The sequence below is a fragment of the Argopecten irradians genome, chromosome 6, assembly GCF_041381155.1.
Source record: "Argopecten irradians isolate NY chromosome 6, Ai_NY, whole genome shotgun sequence".
Classification (NCBI taxonomy): Eukaryota; Metazoa; Mollusca; class Bivalvia; order Pectinida; family Pectinidae; genus Argopecten; species Argopecten irradians.
The window spans coordinates 35,241,361-35,265,536 of record NC_091139.1 but is presented as its reverse complement, the minus strand read 5'-3'; the positions used below and the strand labels follow the sequence as shown (position 1 = coordinate 35,265,536).

The 24,176-nt window shown below is 34.1% G+C and overlaps 1 protein-coding gene across 1 annotated transcript; it reads left to right on the top strand.

Annotated features, from left to right (window-relative positions):
- Nucleotides 1-289: 289 nt before the first annotated feature.
- LOC138325730 (amiloride-sensitive sodium channel subunit gamma-2-like) lies at nucleotides 290-15,012 on the top strand. The gene is made up of 12 exons (XM_069271582.1): nucleotides 290-458; nucleotides 3,218-3,881; nucleotides 4,351-4,508; nucleotides 5,009-5,089; nucleotides 8,548-8,639; nucleotides 9,035-9,198; nucleotides 9,803-9,892; nucleotides 10,196-10,395; nucleotides 10,988-11,045; nucleotides 11,444-11,532; nucleotides 13,600-13,675; nucleotides 14,138-15,012. The coding sequence occupies exons 2-12, from the start codon at nucleotides 3,318-3,320 to the stop codon at nucleotides 14,663-14,665; spliced, it is 2,100 nt and encodes a 699-aa protein (XP_069127683.1). The 5' UTR covers nucleotides 290-458; nucleotides 3,218-3,317; the 3' UTR covers nucleotides 14,666-15,012.
- The last annotated feature ends 9,164 nt before the right edge of the window (nucleotides 15,013-24,176 follow it).

Genomic DNA, 24,176 nt, shown 5'->3' with positions numbered 1-24,176 from the left:
TGTTCATGACAATAGGCCCTGATGTTTATATTTGTTTTCTATAAGTACTTGTTAAGCTATCCAATTGAAATGACTGGTTTAAAGTTATGACATTACCACACCTTAACCAAATAAAACATTTCTTTTAGCTGTTGATATTATACGGACATCTCCAGGTATGTAGTTTCCGGGTGATTGAAGATTGAAACTTATTTTAATATTAACAGATCGGCCATGTTATTTACATTCTATCGATAACATCAAGTAACTGACTATCATACATTTTAAACGTTAGTGCCTGAAGCTCAAGAGTTCAGTCGACCGGAGCCATACTAATACCTGTCAGTGTAAACCCAATATCAACTCGGAGAGAGAGGTGGTTTAAATGTAGCAACATTTTCGGGGTGGATATAGGTGCGTTCGTACATAAAAATAAACCATGGATACAATTCTAAAACAGATATCACCAATCTTTAACGGTAAGTCGTTTTTATCATAATATATAAAATTTGGTTTTATTCATGTCTTCTCTAATGAAGACCTATTATAACACAGGTACCATTCTTTGTAAAGTTACATTTTTGAATGACGAAAATGACTAATATCCCAGTCACGATTTCTCTGCTGACGTTAACACCTATCAGTCTATTCATTTGTATCACGGTGGGTCGATCTGCAGGATATGGTGTCCATTTTAATGGTCGATGTAAGTACAGGAGATTTCTGATAACAGAAAAACTTCAAAATACCATTGATGTAACATTCCCAACAGCAGTGTTGAAGATGATATTTTTTAAATTGCCTAATTTCTCTTTATTTATTTATTTATTTATATACCTCTTTTTCGCCGACCAGTCGGTTTAGTTTCATTTTTACATTGCACTTTATTCCTGTCGCGTATTTTGCGAGACTTAGATCTTAATTATGAATGGACGATGAAGTATTATAAGATAAAAAAAGGTTTATGTGGCGGGGGAGTCGATATACGAACAGGGGTATGTTCCATCGTGTATTACTTTTGATCGTACGAGTGCGTTTTGGCGCTGAACAATAACAAAGCTTTATAGTAAACAATACCATCTAGTATCGGAACAGGTTAAAGTTTGGAATGAAATACAAACTCACAGGATCACTACGGTATGTACATCACAATGCCAGAATACCTCTACCACAATAGATATTATAGGCCACACGCTTGTCATTTTAGTTTTCTAAACTTTCTACAATCAAGAATTTGAAACCACCGAAGAACAGGCGCCATATACCGGTCGTACATTGTAAGCCGATGTGCGTTCTCCGGGAACTTTCGGTTTTCTTCAAAACAATGTTTTGTGATACATTAGATGACCATAGTTAGACAGACACTACTGACTAAAACTCATGCACATGCAAATACAAGGTTACTTAACATATACTAGTCAGAACTACCAGGATTATATCGAAACATTTTATAACACAACCTATGAGTATACAACCTAAATGTCAAACGAATCACGATTTCTGAGATCATAACAGTAAGGAAGTTATTAAAAGAAACGCCATAACATATCATTTAAATTAAAGTTGATCTTTCGAGCCTACCTATTTTTACTTATTTATTTACATTGATTTTAAGTACATCATGTACTCGTAATACCTTTTCTGTCAAACGCCGTCTGTTCAGCAGACCGTAGCACGAGGATATTTTTTCATTCGTATGTACATTGCTAGATCCTTTCATTCATTCGTGTTTGAGCTTCTATCGATATTTCATCAATTTTGATATAGTTGTGTTCATACATCCGAGTATGTTATGAAATTCTAAACAGGCGTCGGACATATTGTGGATAATTTTCCTGACATCGAATACCCCGTACACTAGAAATGCGTTTTGACATGGTCGGTTCGTGGATTGTTGATGGTTCTAATTCTCTCTAATCCTTCTCTAACTGGATATCTGACAGTGTGGACAACGCTCCTGGACAATAAAAGGTTCATAATAATTCGCTCATCCCTCATTTAATCTGTTGGTATGTAAAGTTCAGTTCACTTCTATTTCATTCGTGTAGCTGCGCTTAAAACGGCGGGTGTTCACTTCAGGCGAGGGCAGAGGACTATTAATCTATAGCACACGTACCAATGTCGGTTATGTACCTACCATCTATCGTCAACATACATGTCTACGAACGCGCATGTCTGCGACAAGATAAAAATACACAAATAGTTGTCCTCATCAACAATTGTCTTTATTTGCATATTACATATATAGTCATCGGCACTTCCGGATAAATATTGATTGTGACGTCCTGTGTCTTCAAGTATGACGACAAATTTTTCAGAGAAAACTAATTGATTTTCTCTCATTTAAGCACTGATGTCATTATTTGTTTTAATTTCATCGGGGTGTGAAAGACATTTTGTTTGCAAAATGTTTGAATCCATGAAGCGGATTATGACAAAAGTACACAATAACCCGATGAAATTTAAAAAAGAAGATAATGACATCGTTATTTATAATTGATTTTTCAGACACATGATAAAATAAGATGCACTACATTTAAACGTACGATTCCATTGATTTCCCAAGGGGCTATTTTCCAAATCAATACGCAACGACTATTTTTCTATTGTGACATCAAGATATGATTACTTTCAATTTGGTTAAATGTGTTCATTGTTTAATTTAGTTTGTTTCTACCACAATACGTCGTGTTATTCCTCTATCAGGCCACTGTATAAATGATGGACTAGAGTAATTTATAAAATTGATTCTGTATTTTACTAATTTTATATTTTATATAGACATGAGGACACAGAGATTTTTCATTATGCTTGAACTGCATTGTAAATTTTATCTTAAAGCTAGTTATTATACGTTATCCAATCATCATTTTGATTAATATTTTGCGGTCATATTATCATTATTTTTTCGGGAGAAGACGGATTATAAGTTTACAACTTGTGCCTAATCCCATTTGTATATATTGTGCAAATAAAATATTTCTAAATCAAAGAAAGAAAAATTAATTATAAAACAATAAACCTACCCTGCAATATTAAAAGACAAAATACACAAGTCCAATTTAGTAGTTGAACAGCGTCCAACTAACGTCAATCAAGAGAATAGCAAAAATGGACAATGCCCATTAGCAGCTATTGGCGTGTCTTCAATGGCATCAGATTGATTTTAATGTTAAATTTACCACGTCGTCAATAACACAAACATTGTTTAATTTCCAATCCATTTTTTGTTTTACAGATTTGTCCGACAATGAATGAGTACAACTGACAAATGAGCAGTATCAGGGAGTAGTACGTGATTGAAACAAAATAGAGTGGTTTAGCCATCATCTGGAAGAATGGAAACATATGTACAACAGGGCTGTGATAAAATGGACGGCCGAATTTCGGAGTCAGACAGAGCGAGTCAAAACATTGACAATGACAATAAGAGTGTGGCGTCATTTGACTCACAAGGCAAAAAGAAGTCTTTTGGCCGGGTCATCGAACGTTTTGCGGAGAAGACGTCCATGCAAGGTGTTCCGTATATCAATATGGCAAAGACTCGGTTTGCTAAGATAACTTGGACTATTCTTTTGATCTTGGCAATCGGGATGATGGTATTGCATCTGTATTATCTTTCAAATCAGTTTTTCCTGTGGCCCAAAACCACAACAATTGAACTTGGCTTCAGTAATCTCCAATTACCTGCAATAACTATTTGTAATGTTAACATAATCCGGAACTCCAAGCTCCGCGATAACTCTGACACTGCACTTGATAGATTACGGGGTTTAACTTCTGCCGTCGACCCAACCAAATTGGATCCTACAAAAACTACAGGGTACACTGGCGTTCCAGGTACCGGAACTGTTCCAGGAACCGGAACTGGCACAGGAACTGGAATCGGTCCAGGACAGACAGTGAGTAATTATAGTTATAATCAAGGGGCGGTATTTTCCATATGTGTTTTTGCTACATTATTCAGATAATAAACATAATTTGAAAGTAATCAGACTACCACAGGGACCGAGGATAAAAGAAGGACCATATTTTGGGAACAAGAATAATGTCGTATTTTATAACACTGAATAAAATGAGTCCTTTGGTCCTTTTATTTAAAAAGGGATTTTAAGACAGAACCCCCCCCCCCCCCCCAAAAAATCGCAAATCTTACATGGTTATTTAATGAAATTATCAACTGGATTAACAAAACTATTTTCCCCAATTAGGGCCTTTATATATCAGATGTGAAGTATATGTATTAAGGAACTTCATATTATGATATTTGTTTTTGGAATTTGAAAATGGTCACCTTTAGGTCAAATGGGCCTGGACTATGATGTGGTGTTTTTTCTGTTTAGTTCTAATGGTACTGATCTCTCTCAACAGACTGGTAAGAGAAAAAAACGCTACGTAGAGACATATGACGCTATCGATTTGGATGACTACAAGGGACCAAGCGCACCAAAAGACACATCTGTTGGACCACGTGACACCGTGTCTGACATCGAGGCTACCTTCCGAGAGTTATATATGAGCGTAGAGAGGTATGTGTGGTCTACGGTAATGTTACAAGACTGTGCGGTGTTTTTCGGATTGAGCGGTTTGAACACATCCGCACGCATTTGGTTTTTTTAAAAATATATTATAATAGACATGTGTTGGTAATATTATCTGGGTCCAGTTTCATGAATATTCCTTAAATCTTAGGAATTCCTCAACGTAAAATTCTCCATAGGAAAGCATCACAAAAGTTAAGGAAAAATCTTGAGTTAAGGAGCCTTCCTTAAAATCCGTAATACTTTCCTATGTAGAATTTTAAGTTAAAGAATTCCTATAAATGATATACTAGTTTTTATTTTACAGGGATACTCGAGTGAGTATCGGCCATACTATAAATGATATACTGGTTTTTATTTTACAGGGACACTCGAGTGAGTATCGGCTATACTATAAAATGATATGCTGGTTTTTATTTTACAGGGACACTCGAGTGAGTATCGGCCACACTATAAATGATATCTGTTTTTTTTTTTTTTTTTTACAGGGACACTCGAGTGAGTATCGGCCATACTATAAATGATATGCTGGTTTCTTGTGCCTTTAACGGACAGACGTGCTATCCTGAGTGAGTATCTAAAGTATTGTGAAACTTATTGATTTACCATAACGTACAGGGAAGCTAATAACGTACCTCAGCGAAGCTTAGCCTACAAAAGCGATCATTAACGTCTGAGCGTATAGACTAGCGCACCTCTACACCTAATCTAACCCACGGTTTAAAGTAATGTGATTTTAAATTATGAACCTGCACTTATTTTAAATACGCTAGCGCAAATAAGACCGGGCCTTTAAATAAACTAGTTAAACTTTGCCGTTGGATCACACTGATGCTGCCATTAGGGTCAATTGTAGAACAAACGTAATATGTGATAACAAAAGCTTAAAACATTACTGCTAAGACACAATGTAACATCATATATACCTTGACGTTCACACATTGAGATATACTTTTAAGACACAATTTAACATCATATATACCTTGACGTTCACACATTGTGATATACTGTTAAGACACAATTTAACATCATATATACCTTGACGTTCACACATTGTGATATACTGTTAAGACACAATGTAACATCATATATACCTTGACGTTCACACATTGTGATATACTGCTAAGACACAATGTAACATCATATATACCTTGACGTTCACACATTGTGATATACTGCTAAGACACAATGTAACATCAAATTGATACCTTGACGTTCACACATTGTGATATACTGTTAAGACACAATGTAACATCATATATACCTTGACGTTCACACATTGTGATATACTGTTAAGACACAATGTAACATCATATATACCTTGACGTTCACACATTGTGATATACTGTTAAGACACAATGTAACATCAAATATACCTTGACGTTCACACATTGTGATATACTGTTAAGACACAATGTAACATCATATATACCTTGACGTTCACACATTGTGATATACTGTTAAGACACAATGTAACATCATATATACCTTGACGTTCACACATTGTGATATACTGTTAAGACACAATGTAACATCAAATATACCTTGACGTTCACACATTGTGATATACTGTTAAGACACAATGTAACATCAAATATACCTTGACGTTCACACATTGTGATATACTGTTAAGACACAATGTAACATCATATATACCTTGACGTTCACACATTGTGATATACTGTTAAGACACAATGTACATATGTAACATCATATATACCTTGACGTTCACACATTGTGATATACTGTTAAGACACAATGTAACATCATATATACCTTGACGTTCACACATTGTGATATACTGTTAAGACACAATGTAACATCATATATACCTTGACGTTCACACATTGTGATATACTGCTAAGACACAATGTAACATCATATATACCTTGACGTTCACACATTGTGATATACTGCTAAGACACAATGTAACATCAAATATACCTTGACGTTCACACATTGTGATATACTGTTAAGACACAATGTAACATCATATATACCTTGACGTTCACACATTGTGATATACTGTTAAGACACAATGTAACATCATATATACCTTGACGTTCACACATTGTGATATACTGTTAAGACACAATGTAACATCATATATACCTTGACGTTCACACATTGTGATATACTGTTAAGACACAATGTAACATCATATATACCTTGACGTTCACACATTGTGATATACTGTTAAGACACAATGTAACATCAAATATACCTTGACGTTCACACATTGTGATATACTGTTAAGACACAATGTAACATCATATATACCTTGACGTTCACACATTGTGATATACTGTTAAGACACAATGTAACATCATATATACCTTGACGTTCACACATTGTGATATACTGTTAAGACACAATGTAACATCATATATACCTTGACGTTCACACATTGTGATATACTGTTAAGACACAATGTAACATCATATATACCTTGACGTTCACACATTGTGATATACTGTTAAGACACAATGTAACATCATATATACCTTGACGTTCACACATTATGATATACTGTTAAGACACAATGTAACATCATATATACCTTGACGTTCACACATTGTGATATACTGTTAAGACACAATGTAACATCATATATACCTTGACGTTCACACATTGTGATATACTGTAAGACACAATGTAACATCATATATACCTTGACGTTCACACATTGTGATATACTGTTAAGACACAATGTAACATCATATATACCTTGACGTTCACACATTGTGATATACTGTTAAGACACAATGTACATATGTAACATCATATATACCTTGACGTTCACACATTGTGATATACTGTTAAGACACAATGTAACATCATATATACCTTGACGCTCACACATTGTGATATACTGCTAAGACACAATGTAACATCATATATACCTTGACGTTCACACATTGTGATATACTGCTAAGACACAATGTAACATCATATATACCTTGACGTTCACACATTGTGATATACTGTTAAGACACAATGTAACATCATATATACCTTGACGTTCACACATTGTGATATACTGTTAAGACACAATGTAACATCAAATATACCTTGACGCTCACAGCGTTGTGCAGTATATAAGGGTTTGGTGTTATTCTTGCCTCGACAACAACCCGTTTCTAACACTAACATCTGTGCGCTTAGATAATGTCATTAGCCCTACACTTTTATACTTTTAAAGACAATATAGAGCTGACCTGCAATACTTTGAACATAATATGAAATAAAGTTATTCAAAAAGAAAATCAAACAATTTTTAGAATAATGTCACTTTTCAATCATTTTCTCTTAATATACGTTAATTTCTTTTTTGCATGATCTTGGTGTGGTATCTAATCTTTTTACATATGATTTTAAAAATTGAGAATAATGAGCCTTGTCAGTCCATTGCCACTTCTTTCTTCTCTCAGTTCGTTCTACTATTCTTCTTTTTTACTTAATCTCTTCTTTTGCTGTTCTAAAAGGGTGCAACTTGCAAATTTCTGTCATTAATCGTTCAATTAAAACTCAAGAAAATTACTATCATATTGTATAGGGAATACCTGGTACTGTAAACCACTTTGTCTACATGGCAAATATTTATTTTCCTTTTCAGATTTGATATAATCCAGTCGAGTATTATATATATGTGAAAACACATAATAACTAATTAATATATATAATGCATATATACATATCTACAGAGAGAGTAAACTTTGTTTTTTCAATGAACACCTTGAGAGTGCATTATATCTGGCAGCCCTTGTAAATAACTTGGTTTACAGTATTAGAGAAGTTCAAAGTTTATAAATGAATATTACGATTTAAATAATGAATATTGAATATCATATGTAAATGCTTTTTGTACCCATGTAAAATCTCTTCAAAAAATAAAAAAATACAAAAAAGAAAAAAGAAAATCAAACAAAACCAAGTTATCAAATGTCCTAAGCACTTACACAGTCACATTTTTTTTTAAATTTTATTCAAAGCTAATAATAACTTTTGATAATATTTATCTTTACAGAAATTTTACATTATATCAAACACCGGCATATGGCAATTGTTATACAATTGAATCTTCAAAGTTTGTTTCAAAAACATCTGGACCAGCGAATGGTAGGTATTTGGGAATAGTGTATAAAAGAGCATCTAAGAAATGTCCATGTCTTTAGATTTTGGCTACTTTATTTTCTGAAAACATTAAACCTTATTATATTTGAGCGGTGCTTAACCGATATGACCCAATCATAAAGACAAGCGTTGCCTAACCAAAGAGGACAGTGGTAGAATAGAAACTATATTGATATAATACTGAAAACTGAAAAATTGACAAAAAAGCACACAAAAAAACTTCAAGAATAAGAATAACGAAATAATAATAAAGTTCACTAAAAAGCAAATACCTCAGAAACAAGACACGTTATTTCTCATCGAGAACAAAGGCTAATTTATTCTATTAGATAACTTAAGTCAAACCAGTAAGACTTATATTAATTTCTCGAATTTGACAGGTTTGAAATTGATTCTGTATGTGGACAACCAAGACTACATTAAAGGTATCACACAAGGACATGGTGCCCGAGTCACCCTACACTATCCAGGGACCATCCCAGACCCAGAAAATATGGGCTTCTACGTGTCTACCGCATTTGAAACGGACATTGGTTTAAAACTGGTAAGTACAATTCATTATGGCATAAGTTATGTGGTGTCCTATCCCGATGTTATAGTGATACAGTCATCTGCAGGTGATAATCATGAAGAATATATTCCCTGTTTATTTATATGTTTACTAAACGTCTCCATTAGTCCTCATCAACTTAATAGCACTTTGCTGTCCCTAGTCCAATATTCTGTCTTCGTATATTACAGAGTTATCTAGCTTGTGGGTAGTTACTCCATTGTATCGTCTTTATTTAGAGAGTGAAACTCACGTCGTTTTCTCTGAAATGTATGACGTTACGCTCGCAAACAGATGACGTCATCACAAAGGCAGATAACCCTGTAATATTGATTGAGATTGATTGTACATGTAATAATACGTTATAATGTTCACGTCATCAATTCATGTGTACTACTAATCAATTCTCTTAAAACTCGTGACATTTCCGTGCAGATTATGAGTTACTATTGACGTCCGCATTATCAGAGATTCACGATACATTTTATAATACGTAATAAGGATGATTTTCTGGGAAAATTATTTTGTGTGAAAACTCAATATGAATATTTGGTTTCCATTGTTACAATCTTGTTATTTTTGTGTCTCATGATGACAGGTTGATATCCACCGAGAAGGCCAACCTTACGGTGTATGCACAAATGGTGAAGACTTTGAGAGAAAGTATAAGAGGAAATACACAAGACAGGTGAGGGGGGCTGGAAATTTTTAGATGAGATACTTGTAGTATATGGTGATTTGAATGACTTGTAATTTGATACCATGGTTGAATCGTCCCTCTCCCTAATACGTATGATTAGTTATAAAGTGCATAATAATCATAAAATTATTGCTATTTATTGCCATAAAATTAATGACGAACGTGTTTCCTTCCGCGAGAGGACAACGTGTGCATTTGGACATTTACTTGCTAATTAGGAACATTTATTATTTTGAGGAAAAATAATAAAAGATATCAAAATTTATGATTTTTTTTCTTTCGAATCACAAGGCGTGCCTCACTACTTGTGAACAGGAGGCCATGTTGGAGAGATGTGGATGTTTTCAATTAGACATGGAAGAGGTATTCGTTTTGGCAGGCAGGACAAATGAAAAACCGTGCAACACTACCGCCGAAATCGAATGCCAAGCGGACTTACAGGAAGAGATACGAGAGAAGTCTCTAACATGTACCTGCCCAAACCCTTGCACGTATGTATCGCAAGCCAAAATGTTAAGACTAGAAACGCTAGAAATAAAATCATAATCCAAACTCTGAATGGATTAAAAATAAAAGGTGATAAATCAAATATAAACTCGTCCGTTGACTACCAGTGAAAGAAAATCATTAGACCCATGAGCTCCTAAAGAGTTAGAGACCTGACATTAAAACCTAGGTAAAATCCTTATCATAATTTATCATTAAAATAAGAACTACACTGTTAAAAGATATTTTAAAACATTTTAAAGACAAATATCATTAAACATTGACAAATGCTCCGTCATGAAGATATACATGGATCAGGTATTTGACCGTGATATCACAATTATCTACCCTCTACTGTCCAATTCAGAGTTAAAACTCCAAAATATTCATATCCATCATTAAATGTCTACCAGACATTTACCCTTCCGTTATCGTTGTACTATATCTATCTATTTACATCTAATGTGGAGCAGTGTTTATGACTTACACATACTGTAGGCATTATCATACCCAAGAGGGCTAATTTTCTCGATGATTAATAACACCAGCGTATTAAATTAAAATATCAAGGTTGTATTTTTCAATATCTACTTACAGTGAGACCCAGTATGTGAAAGCCCACAGCACGCGTCAGTGGCCTACGGAAGATTACTCGGTAAGCGTGTCAAAGGAATAATCCAGATAACTTACGAGGCGATGTGTTTATCTAAGTACTTGCCAAGTGCGTGATAGTCGGATTTTAAAACTGTCTGTGTATTAATTTTTCTTACGAATTTAAAAATTAACTCGGACCTTTATGATTTTTGTACTGCATCAAATAATTAAAGAGAAAATATCTGTTTAATTTGCTTTCCTATGGATTTAAAAATAATCTTAGACCTTTATATTTTTACTGCAACAATTTTTTTTTTCTTTTTTGCAAGCCTTGGGGAATTCGTTTTTAGCAAGGATATTATGCTTGATCGTTTTTCGTGTCGGTCCAAGCCGTCGGTTCCAATAATATATTCTTATAAAATAGATAAATGTTGTTATGTTTCATTTAAACCACAACAGACGGTGTTAGTACAGACGATTTGTGAGGCTGAGAACAGGACAGAAGATTGTCAACATCTAGCCACCATTACAGATAGAGCAGAATTAAGGTAGGATAAAAATTACATCTAACATCTAGCCACCATTACAGATAGAGCAGAATTAAGGTAGGATAAAAATTACATCTAACATCTAGCCACCATTACAGATAGAGCAGAATTAAGGTAGGATAAAAATTACATCTAACATTTAGACGACTATTACAGATAGAGCAGAATTAAGGTAGGATAAAAATTACATCTAACATCTAGCCACCATTACAGATAGAGCAGAATTAAGGTAGGATAAAAATTACATCTAACATCTAGCCACTATTACAGATAGAGCAGAATTAAGGTAGGATAAAAATTACATCTAACATCTAGCCAACATTACAGATAGAGCAGAATTAAGGTAGGATAAAAATCACATCTAACATTAGCCACCATTACAGATAGAGCAGAATTAAGGTAGGATAAAAAATACATCTAACATCTAGCCACCATCAGATAGACAGAATTAAGGTAGGATAAAAATTACATCTAACATCTAGCCACTTTACAGATAGAGCAGAATTAAGGTAGGATAAAAATTACATCTAACATCTAGCCACTATTACAGATAGAGCAGAATTAAGGTAGGATAAAAATTACATCTAACATTAGCCACACATTACAGATAGAGCAGAATTAAGGTAGGATAAAAATTACATCTAACATCTAGCCACCATTACAGATAGAGCAGAATTAAGGTAGGATAAAAATTACATCTAACATCTAGCCACATTACAGATAGAGCAGAATTAAGGTAGGATAAAAATTACATCTAACATGCACATACAGATAGAGCAGAATTAAGGTAGGATAAAAATACATCTAACATTACACATACAGATAGAGCAGAATTAAGGTAGGATAAAAATACATCTAACATTAGCTTACAGTGAGCAGACATCTAACATCTAGCCACATTACAGATAGAGCAGAATTAAGGTAGGATAAAAATACATCTAACATCTAGCCACATTACAGATAGAGCAGAATTAAGGTAGGATAAAAATCACATCTAACATCTAGCCACCATTACAGATAGAGCAGAATTAAGAAGGATTAAGGTAGGATAAAAATTACATCTAACATCTAGCCACCATTACAGATAGAGCAGAATTAAGGTAGGATAAAAATTACATCTAACATCTAGCCACCATTACAGATAGAGCAGAATTAAGGTAGGATAAAAATTACATCTAACATCTAGCCACCATTACAGATAGAGCAGAATTAAGGTAGGATAAAAATCACATCTAACATCTAGCCACTATTACAGATAGAGCAGAATTAAGGTAGGATAAAAATCACATCTAACATCTAGCCACCATTACAGATAGAGCAGAATTAAGGTAGGATAAAAATCACATCTAACATTTAGCCACCATTACAGATAGAGCAGAATTAAGGTAGGATAAAAATCACATCTAACATCTAGCCACCATTACAGATAGAGCAGAATTAAGGTAGGATAAAAATCACATCTAACATTTAGCCACTATTACAGATAGAGCAGAATTAAGGTAGGATAAAAAATACATCTAACATTTAGACGACTATTTCATCTAATACTTTAGAGTCCTATGATTCTGTTGTGGTTGTGGGCAGCCATTGATTTTTGCGGATTTCAGTCACTAGTGAAATGCGAAAAAGTATTCGCCCACAGAATAAGTTTTAGTATGAATATATACTTGTTTTTTACTCGTGAGAATTTCTAATTTATTTATAATGTTAATTAAAATGTCTTTAATTGTTTCTTTTTATGACTTTTGTCATGACTTTACTAGATTGTCAATTTGAAACATCAAGTTTAAGTCATCATTTTGTTCACCTCTTCCCCAAATGAAATATGTACTATAATTCCTTTCTGAAGCGTTCATCAATTAATAAATTAATGGGAATTTTCACATAGGAACATATCCATGGACCTTCACTGTCATTTCGCATAAACAAAGAAAATCGAGATTTATTTACTTCGGATATAACTATGCAAATAAGACTTGTTTTTGTTATACTTGATATTATGTATGTTTTCTGTAAAATCATCCATAAAAATATAGATTAGTTGAAATTGTCCTTATTGTTTTTCAGTGCCAATTTCCTTAAACTACTCATCTATTACGAAGATCTGAATTATGAGCAGATTTCAGAACAACCGGAAATCGAGGTAAGTCAATATGTTTAGACTGCAACCCTAACAAAGTATTTTCCAGTAGCAAACATGGAAAAAAGTTGTTCGAAATTTCCATGTGTATGAAAATCTGAGAAATGACACAAAAATGTCATAAGCAATGCTATTGGCGTCAAGGTATGCATCTACCTGCTTTTGATCATTATATGTTAACAGTATACCAATATATGATGAGTATAATATATGCCTTCACTTTCAAGTACATGGATATCTGGTATTGGGGATATTTATACTAGGTTAACAAACTTAAAGTTTTATAAACGTAAGTCGGTGGCATTGGGGGAAACTTATTAGTACGACTTAAAGAAGTGATACCTACGTGTACAGTTTATGGACGCAACCTTCGTAGACTACTGTACAACTTAACATAACAATACAATTAACGTAATTATCTTGTCAATTTGGTACTGTAAATTCCATTTTGTATACCTGTTACAGACTGCCCAGTTCGCGTCAGATGTGGGTGGTGCTATTGGTCTCTGGATAGGACTGTCAATGCTGAGCATGTTCGAGGTGGTACAACTACTGGTAGAGCTGTGTGATTACGGAGTCAGTAAGTGTAAAAAGGACGAAGCAAGGAAAGAGCGTGCCAGACGAAAACGGCAGCTCCGGCGGCAAAGAATGAGACAAAATGAGTATAACAACATGTACGGGGTGGATCCCGAATGGGCGAGAAATGACGTCAATAGCGTTCCGCCGGATTACAGAATACGGCATGGTCTCAATGGTGTGCATTCGGATTATAGGATAAGATACAGTACGGATGGAGGATCACCGGATTATAGAGACAGGCATGTTATAGATAGAGAACCATCAGAATATAGGGTTCGACACGGTGTTGACGGGATACCCACTGGTAGCAATGAGCACTATATCACTGCTACCCAGCTTCAAAACGCGCCAAAAGATGATGGAGGATATAATTACATTATGTATAAAGGAAATTCCTTCAGTGATCGATATTAAATATACAACGTTAAACATTACGCATTGCATCTGAAGTTACTTTGATTTATAGTAAAAACTGAAACCTCTAAGATGCATATAACATGTAGCGTTGTGAAATGTGAGCTTTCGTCATAAACTACGCAATACATATTGTTAGAACAAAAGGGATATTGTAAGAGGATGAGGTTAAATACCAGAATGTACGGCTGAATAACAGTGATCTGTTATCTCGTTTATTAGACAGCATGTGCTGCATTATTTTCATGACACCTTTCACTTCGTGATCATGTAAGAATTGTAAGAACTTTCAATGTTTGTTGTTGGTAAATTACTACTTCTTTCATTATTAAACATCTGTTTTTTAATGATTTTGTTCAATTGTTTTCCATTGATATTTACTAGTTTTACCAGCAGAGATATTGAAACTGTTGCAAAGATTTGTTGTTATTTCATCAACTGCTCCGGGACCAACGTAAATATAAATTACAATTAAAACAATATGGAGTAACCATAGATCGTAATAAAACCTTCTCGGTACATATTTTTTTCTTCTTCAGAAAGTATGCTGGTTTTGTTTTAAAAGATGCAAACAACGGGATTTGTGTTAAAAATGTCAAGCAATTTTTATATATCCTTTCGACGGCCGACAGGATTCGAACTTGACTCAATTTTGATAGTAGGTTATAACAAATGCCATCTATGAAAGCAGTTTGCATCTAGGTTTCGGTTTGATGCCATTTTTCACGATGATAACAAACAGAACACACTACAAACAAGCAAAAACAGTCACCGGAAGTCCCTTAAAGGTCACCACGCACGGGTCATGGGAGGCAGAAACCTGGGCGTGGGACTTGTTTTTTTTTTTTTTTTTTTTAATCTGTGCTTTCCTCTTCCTTTTCCCTTTCTCCCTATTTCTTACTTTGACATCTCTTCTATCGTTTAAGATCATCTGCCTGTCTGTATTTTGACAATTAAGCTCACAACGACAGGTTTTCGGGCACACACTAAAATCCGGATTTCAGACCTCAATTTTTGACTTATTTGGGCATGTTCAAAGGTGATTTGTGACGTCACTAATGCAATGACCGAATCGATATTGACATGCTAGATCTATATAGGGATGAACATCTCCTTTTCAAAAAAAAAACTAGTTTTTAGTTTTCAACGGTCTCAGTGGGGCTCCAGAAGGGTGCATGAAATGGGGCAAATGAATAATTACGCATATATATGGAGTATTGAGTTGCTTTCGCGGTTTTTTTTTACGAATTCATTCAAAATGGCAAAATATCATAAAACGTCGACGTATGAGAGAACTATACTCTTTCATATGTTGATATGAAAGATAGGGATATTCTAACCTTGGGATCACAAAATGTAAAACCATTTTTTGACCCTCGGGTAAAATACTATCCTTTATACCACATACGAAATATCAAACTACTTGACACAAGAGAGATAACTCTTACATACAATATAACGCTCCCACAAAATGTTCTAACGCAACATAAAGATACATTTATATTCCTATGAGGTGGCAGAACGTGCCTACGTGTAAATATCTTGTTGGATTTGAGGACGCTGGGGAAAGACCAAAAACGTCAGGATGGATGGCAATGATGGGCCGGTAATTTCTCACTAATAAAATAAATTCACATTTTGCATCGTGGACTCACATAGAATTAAAGTTTATAAGACCAAAAATCAATATATCTTTACACTTTTTGATGACTTGTTTTAAAAGATGACATGCTTTATAAAACGGTGTACAATTGTGCAAACAACTCGATATTATATATATTTTTATTATCAACTTTATAATTCCCTTAGTTTGTGTTCACATCACTTTTTGTAACACAATAAGTACATAAGAAGTTGTGATCTTCAGGCATACTCAATACTCCAGGGGTTACTATCACTGTCGGTATTCCCACTCCAACAATATTTCATAGCAAATCTAAAGGCAGAAGGAGAAAAAGTTACCTGCACTGGCTTGCAGATACTTTCTTTGATTCGAAGAATACAGAGCCAACGAAACCCATCTTCAAAGTCACACAGTAAACCAATGTACGATTGTTCAATTCTGTTGGTATACACCAAATATCCAAACTACCTTCTCATCCGTGGTCGCATACAGAGTCTTTAGTATTTCTATGAAATATCCCACGAATGAATTAAAACGACAATGCTAGTAACTAAAATCAAGAATACCGTCAGGAAGTCGTGTCGTGCAGTTCACAATTTATCAGTTCTGTCAATATTTATGTCTCATATTTGTTATTTTTAGTCAGCAGCCCTATGTCTACACTATAGTATTGTTCCATGCTGGTTGCAGTTTCTAAGGGATAATATATTCACCGTGACAATCGAGTGCGCCCAGTAGAACATATAATCAATGGTATTATAATATCAGTATGTCTCCTAAAGAGAGTGCTTTCTCACAATGAAAATAATCATCATTTGAGCTGTATGGAACGTTTTCTTAACCGTTCATTGTCCCTCCCGGCTCACTAAATATCTTCGAGTGAAGACTTTTTGTTGTAACATAAAATTTCCGCATAGGATCAGGTAATAGAACATTAGCATTGGTTACAATATTGAATATTTGTATTAACGATTGTAGGAAAGGTTTTTATCCTGCAACTGTCCAACATACTGACGGATAACTACTGCCGGATAAACGTGTGCTTTATCCGTCGATACGAAATGCTTTATCCGTGAATACGATCAAGTGAATTTGTTCCATATCTGTCGGAACTTATTCTTACTTGACCAAGTACTTGAACTTCCGGTGAATGAAACATCATTCAGTCCTGCTAAAACGTGACGTCACATTTACCGGAATGTCATTTTTACGATATCGAAAATCTCGTATGGCGTTGTCGTCTTTTTCTTGGCTCATGGCAAATATATGTATTGTAAAGTAATTCTTAAATTGGTATTTATTGTATTTTTGAATGTTTTCATTTTATTTCAGTGATATATCACACTAAATAGAATTACGGATACTGTTTGTGAATGCGCTTATTTATTTCCCACGGCAGTAAAAAAAGAGAACACTCTCATTCGGTTTTGTGAATGAATCTTTACCTCCGCATCAAAGAAGCGTCTCGCTTCGAGCGAAACCAAGTAAATAACTGTCAATTTGCCTCCAATTTGCTTTCGTTTTGATTGCCAGTTTTATTTTGGTGCTCGACACGGAAAGCCGAGATGACTTGGCATAGCCTCGTCATCTCGGCTTTCCTAAGTCTCGCACCAACATAGTAGTGTAGTAGTGTAAGATACTAACCATGTATTCTCTATATAGGCGGTTTAAGGATTATATCCAGCCATAATATACAAAGGCAACATTTCCTGACCTGAAATTTACCAGAAACTAATATGTATTTCTCCTATAAAAATTGAACTGAAAATGAGCAGAATAATCAATTTCAGGTAAAAAAAAACTAGCCTGAAATTGACCTAAATATTTCTTGACCTGAATTTTAAGGATAGAAGGTTTTGTCTGAGAATACTCACTTGTCACAGCTAAATTAATTTCTATTTAAATTAGATTCTAAAATGTTATCATTTTTATCCAAACTTTTGTGTCAAAATATGACCGATACGACTGAAGACCAAAAAATACGGACAATACGGTTTTAATTTGTAAGAAGTGTTTCTGTTGCTGGTTCATATAAACATAGGCATTTCAGATTAAAAACACTAGCACAAAATTTGTTTAATCGGATCTCTGTAGTAAGTACATGTATCTTTACTTAATGTGACTAATTGAAATTTCACGATTGATCTTCATATTTTTATATTTGTGTTGCAACCACATTATGCGGATTTGAATTAGATATCAAATGCAGTATTTATCGATTTACTAAAGAGTTTCTATATAAATCTATGTTTTATTTCAATTTGTTGAATCGTTTCTGAGATTGGATTACGTTCGCACTGGTATGTGTTTGCAATTACAGTATTCTAATAAAATTCTAAATTATATTTGACAATGAAAAAAAATATAGAAATTACTTAATGAAAATTTTTGTTTATTCATTTGAAACGGAAATAAGCTAATATGACTATTACCAGTGTCTAGCACACATTCATCTACCCGAGTTGTGTCCCCTGACACACTATTTTAACTGTTAAAGCTGTTGAACTTATAAGCTCAAAACTATCGCTCTCAAATTGCACGGAAAAGATAATATCCTTCATCGCGAAATTCTTTTATTATCTTTTATGTTCTGTTCTTAATATTATTTTTAATTATTTCTTGTTCGCGAGTTTCTAGTTCTGTGCTTCATTTAACTTAAAGGAATTAAGAACCAGACCCGACATACGTTTAAGCTCAGGCTTACATATCAATTGCTAACATTAATAAAAAATCTAACGGATACTGTTTCTTGAATACTGAAACCTATCTTTGTGATTTAAGGAACAATGAATCCTACTAATAATCACCATTACATTATATTTCCTAAAGAAACGGGAGTGACATTTGCCTTTCAGTTCTGTTTAGGCTTCTAAGAACTAAATTACTAGGAATCGGTTTTTTAATTATCAGTAATGCAAATGTAAGCTTAATTTGAACTAGAAGCCTATTTCAATCTTTCTTATAACACAATGGGTTTACATATTTTTTTCGAATTTTAATGGAAGGATCAATGTCAATTAAAAGTACTTTTGAAAGTTTTTTTCTTAATGATATATCCTATATTCGACTATTAGGGTTGATGTTTTTATCCTATAACACAAACTCAAGGTTCCACAGCATGACCTGACCATTACAAAGTCGTGTGCCTTTGCTATCCTGTCCTGGTAGCGATTGGAATGACGATTAAACCACTAGAGTGAAGTGTGCTTAACTTCCCGTTTGTATTTACTCCCAGAAAACAACATTCGCTTAAATGCCCGGATAATGACCTAAAAGGTACTTAGGGAATTAAACAAAATCTGTTTGTGGAGTATTGAACTGTAAAAACAAATGTAATTGTCGACAATACGTTTTACGGGCTATACTTGTTCTACAAAATGCAATCAAGTAATTAATTCGGTCGTTGCTTGGTTCATTCATAAAGATTGGAGATGTTAGTAGAATATATATAGCTCTACATGTTATCCCTAATCCGTTTCCGATTCAGATGCAGTGCTGCTGGCATTTGTAATGTGTACTGTTCTCATAATTATAGGGACACAGGTGGGGAGGGAGAACTATGGGGAGGGAGGACTATGAGATGGAGTGATGACAGTACATTGTGACTTTGATTGAGACTGAGGATGCTTTCGCTTTAACGGTAACTGAAAATCGATACCGAACGCGACCTGCACTGTTTCTAGCAGAGCAACAGAAATGGAATGTGAGCGGGGAAAATACTACTTCCGTTGGTTATTTACCGTCACCGATTCCCCATGGATCGTATTTCATATCAAATTGCATACGTTTCCACGACTTATACCATTACTATATTGATTTTCCATGACAAAACTTTTACTTACACCCTTGTGTAAACTGACGGATTTAGAACACTAACGTTTGAAAGAGAAATGTTTAGTAGACGATGCCTCAGCAGACGACAGCTGCGGCGTCAGATCCTTTTCCTGGTGACGGAAGACACGAGTGCCGATTTGAGGTACGTTAACACGAATTACTCGATAAAATCAATATGCAATATATTTTATCACTTAGCAGTACGCCCAGTGATGAACAGACGATGGCCTTCAGAGAGAAATATCTTCATAGCGCCATGAAATAGGGGTAAGTATGGCATGTTGTCATTGTCGAAGAATTTGTAAATTCACTGAAGCATACTCCTCCTGGTTTTAATTGCCTGCATGTCACACACCGACATTTTTGCTTTAAAACGAGTTATCTGGGTTTCATGTCCCTCTCAAGAAATTCTTAGGCGATGTAGAAATTCTCATTTTCATTGTTTATCAATATGCAGTTTTACATATACCTTGAAAAGCTTTATTTCACTTATTTTTTTCAGTTATGAACATTCACTAATTGCAAGAAAGAGTAATTTCTGCACGTTGAACTTTAATCACGTGATCATTCTGTTAGGAAATAGGGGGTGGTGTGATGGCAGAAAAATATGTGATACCAATATGTATCATTCACCAATGCTACCAAATACGACAACAATAATTACTCGTCATTCTTGATTTCTTAAACTATTGACATGCTTTAAACATATTATCTTAATGTAATGTTCAGCAGACAATTTACCTGATAATATCTTATTTAATATATTTTGGTTACTATAAATAGTTATTTTTAATTTTGAACCTTCTGTATTTTCGTCATGCTTTATGTATTATGATACCACGGGATACAATATACTTCGATGAAACTCGAGGATAGGAGGTTTTGCCTGTGAATACTCATTTGTCACAACTAAATTTCCATTTTAATTAAATTGTTATCAATTTTATCCGCACTTTTATGTCAAAATATGACCGATAAAGCAAAAGGTCAACAAAATAGGGCGATACGGCTTGAGTTCATGTTTGTAGTGTAGTGTTTCTGTTGCTGGTTCCTCCAAGCTTCATATAAACACAGACATTTCAGATTACTAACACAAACTTTGTTTTATCGAATCTCTGTAGTAAGTATCTATACTTAATGTGACTAATTGAAATTTTACCCTTCATCTTCATGTTTTTAACTTTCTATAATTTCGTCATGCATATTACATTTCACGGGATACAAAATATTTCGATGACAGCCACCGTAGGGAATCAGTATATAGTGTGTGTTTATATTTACTGAACTATCTTATCAAGTGCACCACAGATGGGAAATCCACGGTATGATAAAATGCTATCAATCTCTAGCATTACCAGTAGGTCCTCCAGAATGAAATAGCAGAATAAAGCAGATTACATTGAAAGGTTTTGTTTACATATGAAAGTTTAGTTTCAAAATTAAATGTTTTTTAGTAACATTGAGCCAATGATGAAAAGGGGGAAATACAGATTCTGCCTGCTGTTCAGTCCAAGTTAATTCTTTTTTTTTATTTGAAAATTATTTGTTTTGTAATTAAAATATATTAATCAATGATTTCCTCCCACCAAACTGTTTGGAATTCATGTTCACGCATGCAATTAGAAAAATAGCTAAGATTGTATATGTGTAAGGTTTTATCTATTATTTGATTTAGATTATTATGTATTGATGACGAGCCAATGGTTTTTTTTAAAACAGATGATCTTCTCTCAGCGAAGTTTATTCTTTTAAATTTCATGTTCATGCAATTCAAGTCTCACATTGTTTAGACCCCAAACTAATAAAACGAATGTCTGGAGTCCCATACCCTACCATACAATGACGGATTAAACACACAAGTATTGTTTGAAAGTGATTATAAGGGCGCAGCCCTTCGTCCACGAAGGGCACGAAGTACGAAGCACTTCTCTAAAGGTAACACGTACTTGACAATTTAAGAAAAAACACAATCTTCAAACTTCAATTCTATATACTGACATTTTCAGTTAGCGGCCGTCATATTTGCCCCATGTATAAATCCTATCTGCATGAATACGATGCCTTGAATTAAGCTCATTATATAATCAGATGGTTCAAACGCTCTTATGATACGACGAACGTAATCTTCATCCGACAGAAGCAGACCAAAAACAGAATATCTGTTACGAAAAAGTGTCAATTAGAAATGGCCATTAAATTAGAAAAAATACATACTACTAAAACTACCTGTCGGCACCAATTCTGTTTCAAACTTCATCATTTGGCAACTTTTTACAACACGTTTTAACACAAAATATACTCTTATGAAAAGTCTTAATTTGTAATAGATTTTATTTTGAGCGAAATGTATGTATACTTCCCACTAAATGCGTATTCGTAGAAATAGTCCTTGATCAAGTTATCAAATACCACATATTGACATGTGTTGGAGCAGTAATGTAAATTATAGAAATGTGTCAAATATCAAATGGGCATTTTACTGGAAATTCAATATGAGTAACACCACAGGTCAACGTTTCTATATGTGCAATACATAAGGAGAATGTTAATTTCCTGCTATAAAACATGTTTTATGAAATCATTAAAGAAAGAAACATCTAGAGGCCGTCATTAAATGACCAAATCTGTTTCATTGGAACTCCTTAGTGCAACTTTCGTATATTGACCTCGGATGTGATATCAGAGCATCATTTTGAAACTTAGGAACTCTTTTCATAACAAAACATGTTTGCCGCCTATTGCATTCGAAAAGCGTCAGTTCATTGTCGCTGTGTGTTGTGCTTCTCGAAGGAGAAAAGGTTTCTATCAAAAATAAGGCTATACATGTAGTAGTTTAACATTTCAATACGTGTTCATTATCGTATGCGCACGTAGGGCGTAACTATGTTTGATTTTCTTACATATTATTACACCTATTACATCCGGGGTAATGTTTTACATCTGAGGAGTTCTGATTGTAGCTGTTGATTGCACATTGATCAAACTAAACCAAAATATAAGTTTTCCAACGCTGAAATGTTTGAATAAATATCAACCGGGCTGTTAGATAATTGAATGAGATGTAATTCGTATATTAATTATACATGATGATATAGTACATTGTAAGAGCATCTTCTAAAACAATTAACAAATTGTTTGGTATACTGTAACCTTATCCTTACAAGCTGCCTGGTTTTATTGATTTTCCGTGGATTACATAGTACAATGATATTTTTTTATAATCGAATCCCCTCTTAAGGTTTTCGCCAAAAAAAAACAAACAAAAAAAAAACGATTACTGTTAATACACTTATTTTATCGCAGTCATTTTAGCGACAATACGAAAAGCTGTAAATTGTGATTTATTAGCGCGGATTTAAATTAGCGCGATTCCATGGTTCAATACCGGAATTGCACTTTTACAACACCTAATGCTATACTTTTAATTAGCTAAAATAAAACTACAGCTAATTTACGTTGACAATATTTTACCAGAATTGATCTGAGCGAGTGACTCCGATATACTCACCCTTCAGAAACACGTGGTTCTGTTGGGCTGGATATCACACCACATATGGCATGTTAAAGACACTCATATGTTTGAGGTGTTAGTGATAAATGTAATAACCGTTACCTCTTTTATAGTGTATGAATACTTCATAAGTGAATAAAACATAATATATATATATAAAGGAATTATAAGATATCTGTTAATGATATATTTCATCTTAGTTTTCCATAATATTACAGTATCATCTAATTATCTAATTGAATCAAAAGACAACAAATACCAATATAAAATGAAAACCTCTTTTCAGAACTCAATGTAACACTATGAAATCTGAACGATGAGTATACCAATGCCGTGGATAAAATGATTTTAATAACAAGAATTGTCGACTTCGAAGCTAAAACGCGTGTCTTGTTTCAAATCCATTTGATGCAAACACAATATTCCGGTGAAACCTTAGCAATATATACACAGAGAAACAATCAGCTATTCCTGATTCCGGAAATGAATCAACTGGCGTGCGCACTTGCACTTGTAAAAGTATGTCCCGTTTATTTGAGTTT

What these genes read in the sequence shown, in the direction of transcription:
- LOC138325730 (XM_069271582.1), top strand. Translation starts at nt 3,318, where the DNA reads ATGGAAACATATGTACAACAGGGCTGTGATAAAATGGACGGCCGAATT. An exon ending in CGGACATTGGTTTAAAACTG is followed by an intron (nt 9,199 to 9,802) that starts GTAAGTACAATT and finishes TCATGATGACAG; the next exon opens with GTTGATATCCACCGAGAAGG. An exon ending in AGAGGAAATACACAAGACAG is followed by an intron (nt 9,893 to 10,195) that starts GTGAGGGGGGCT and finishes TCGAATCACAAG; the next exon opens with GCGTGCCTCACTACTTGTGA.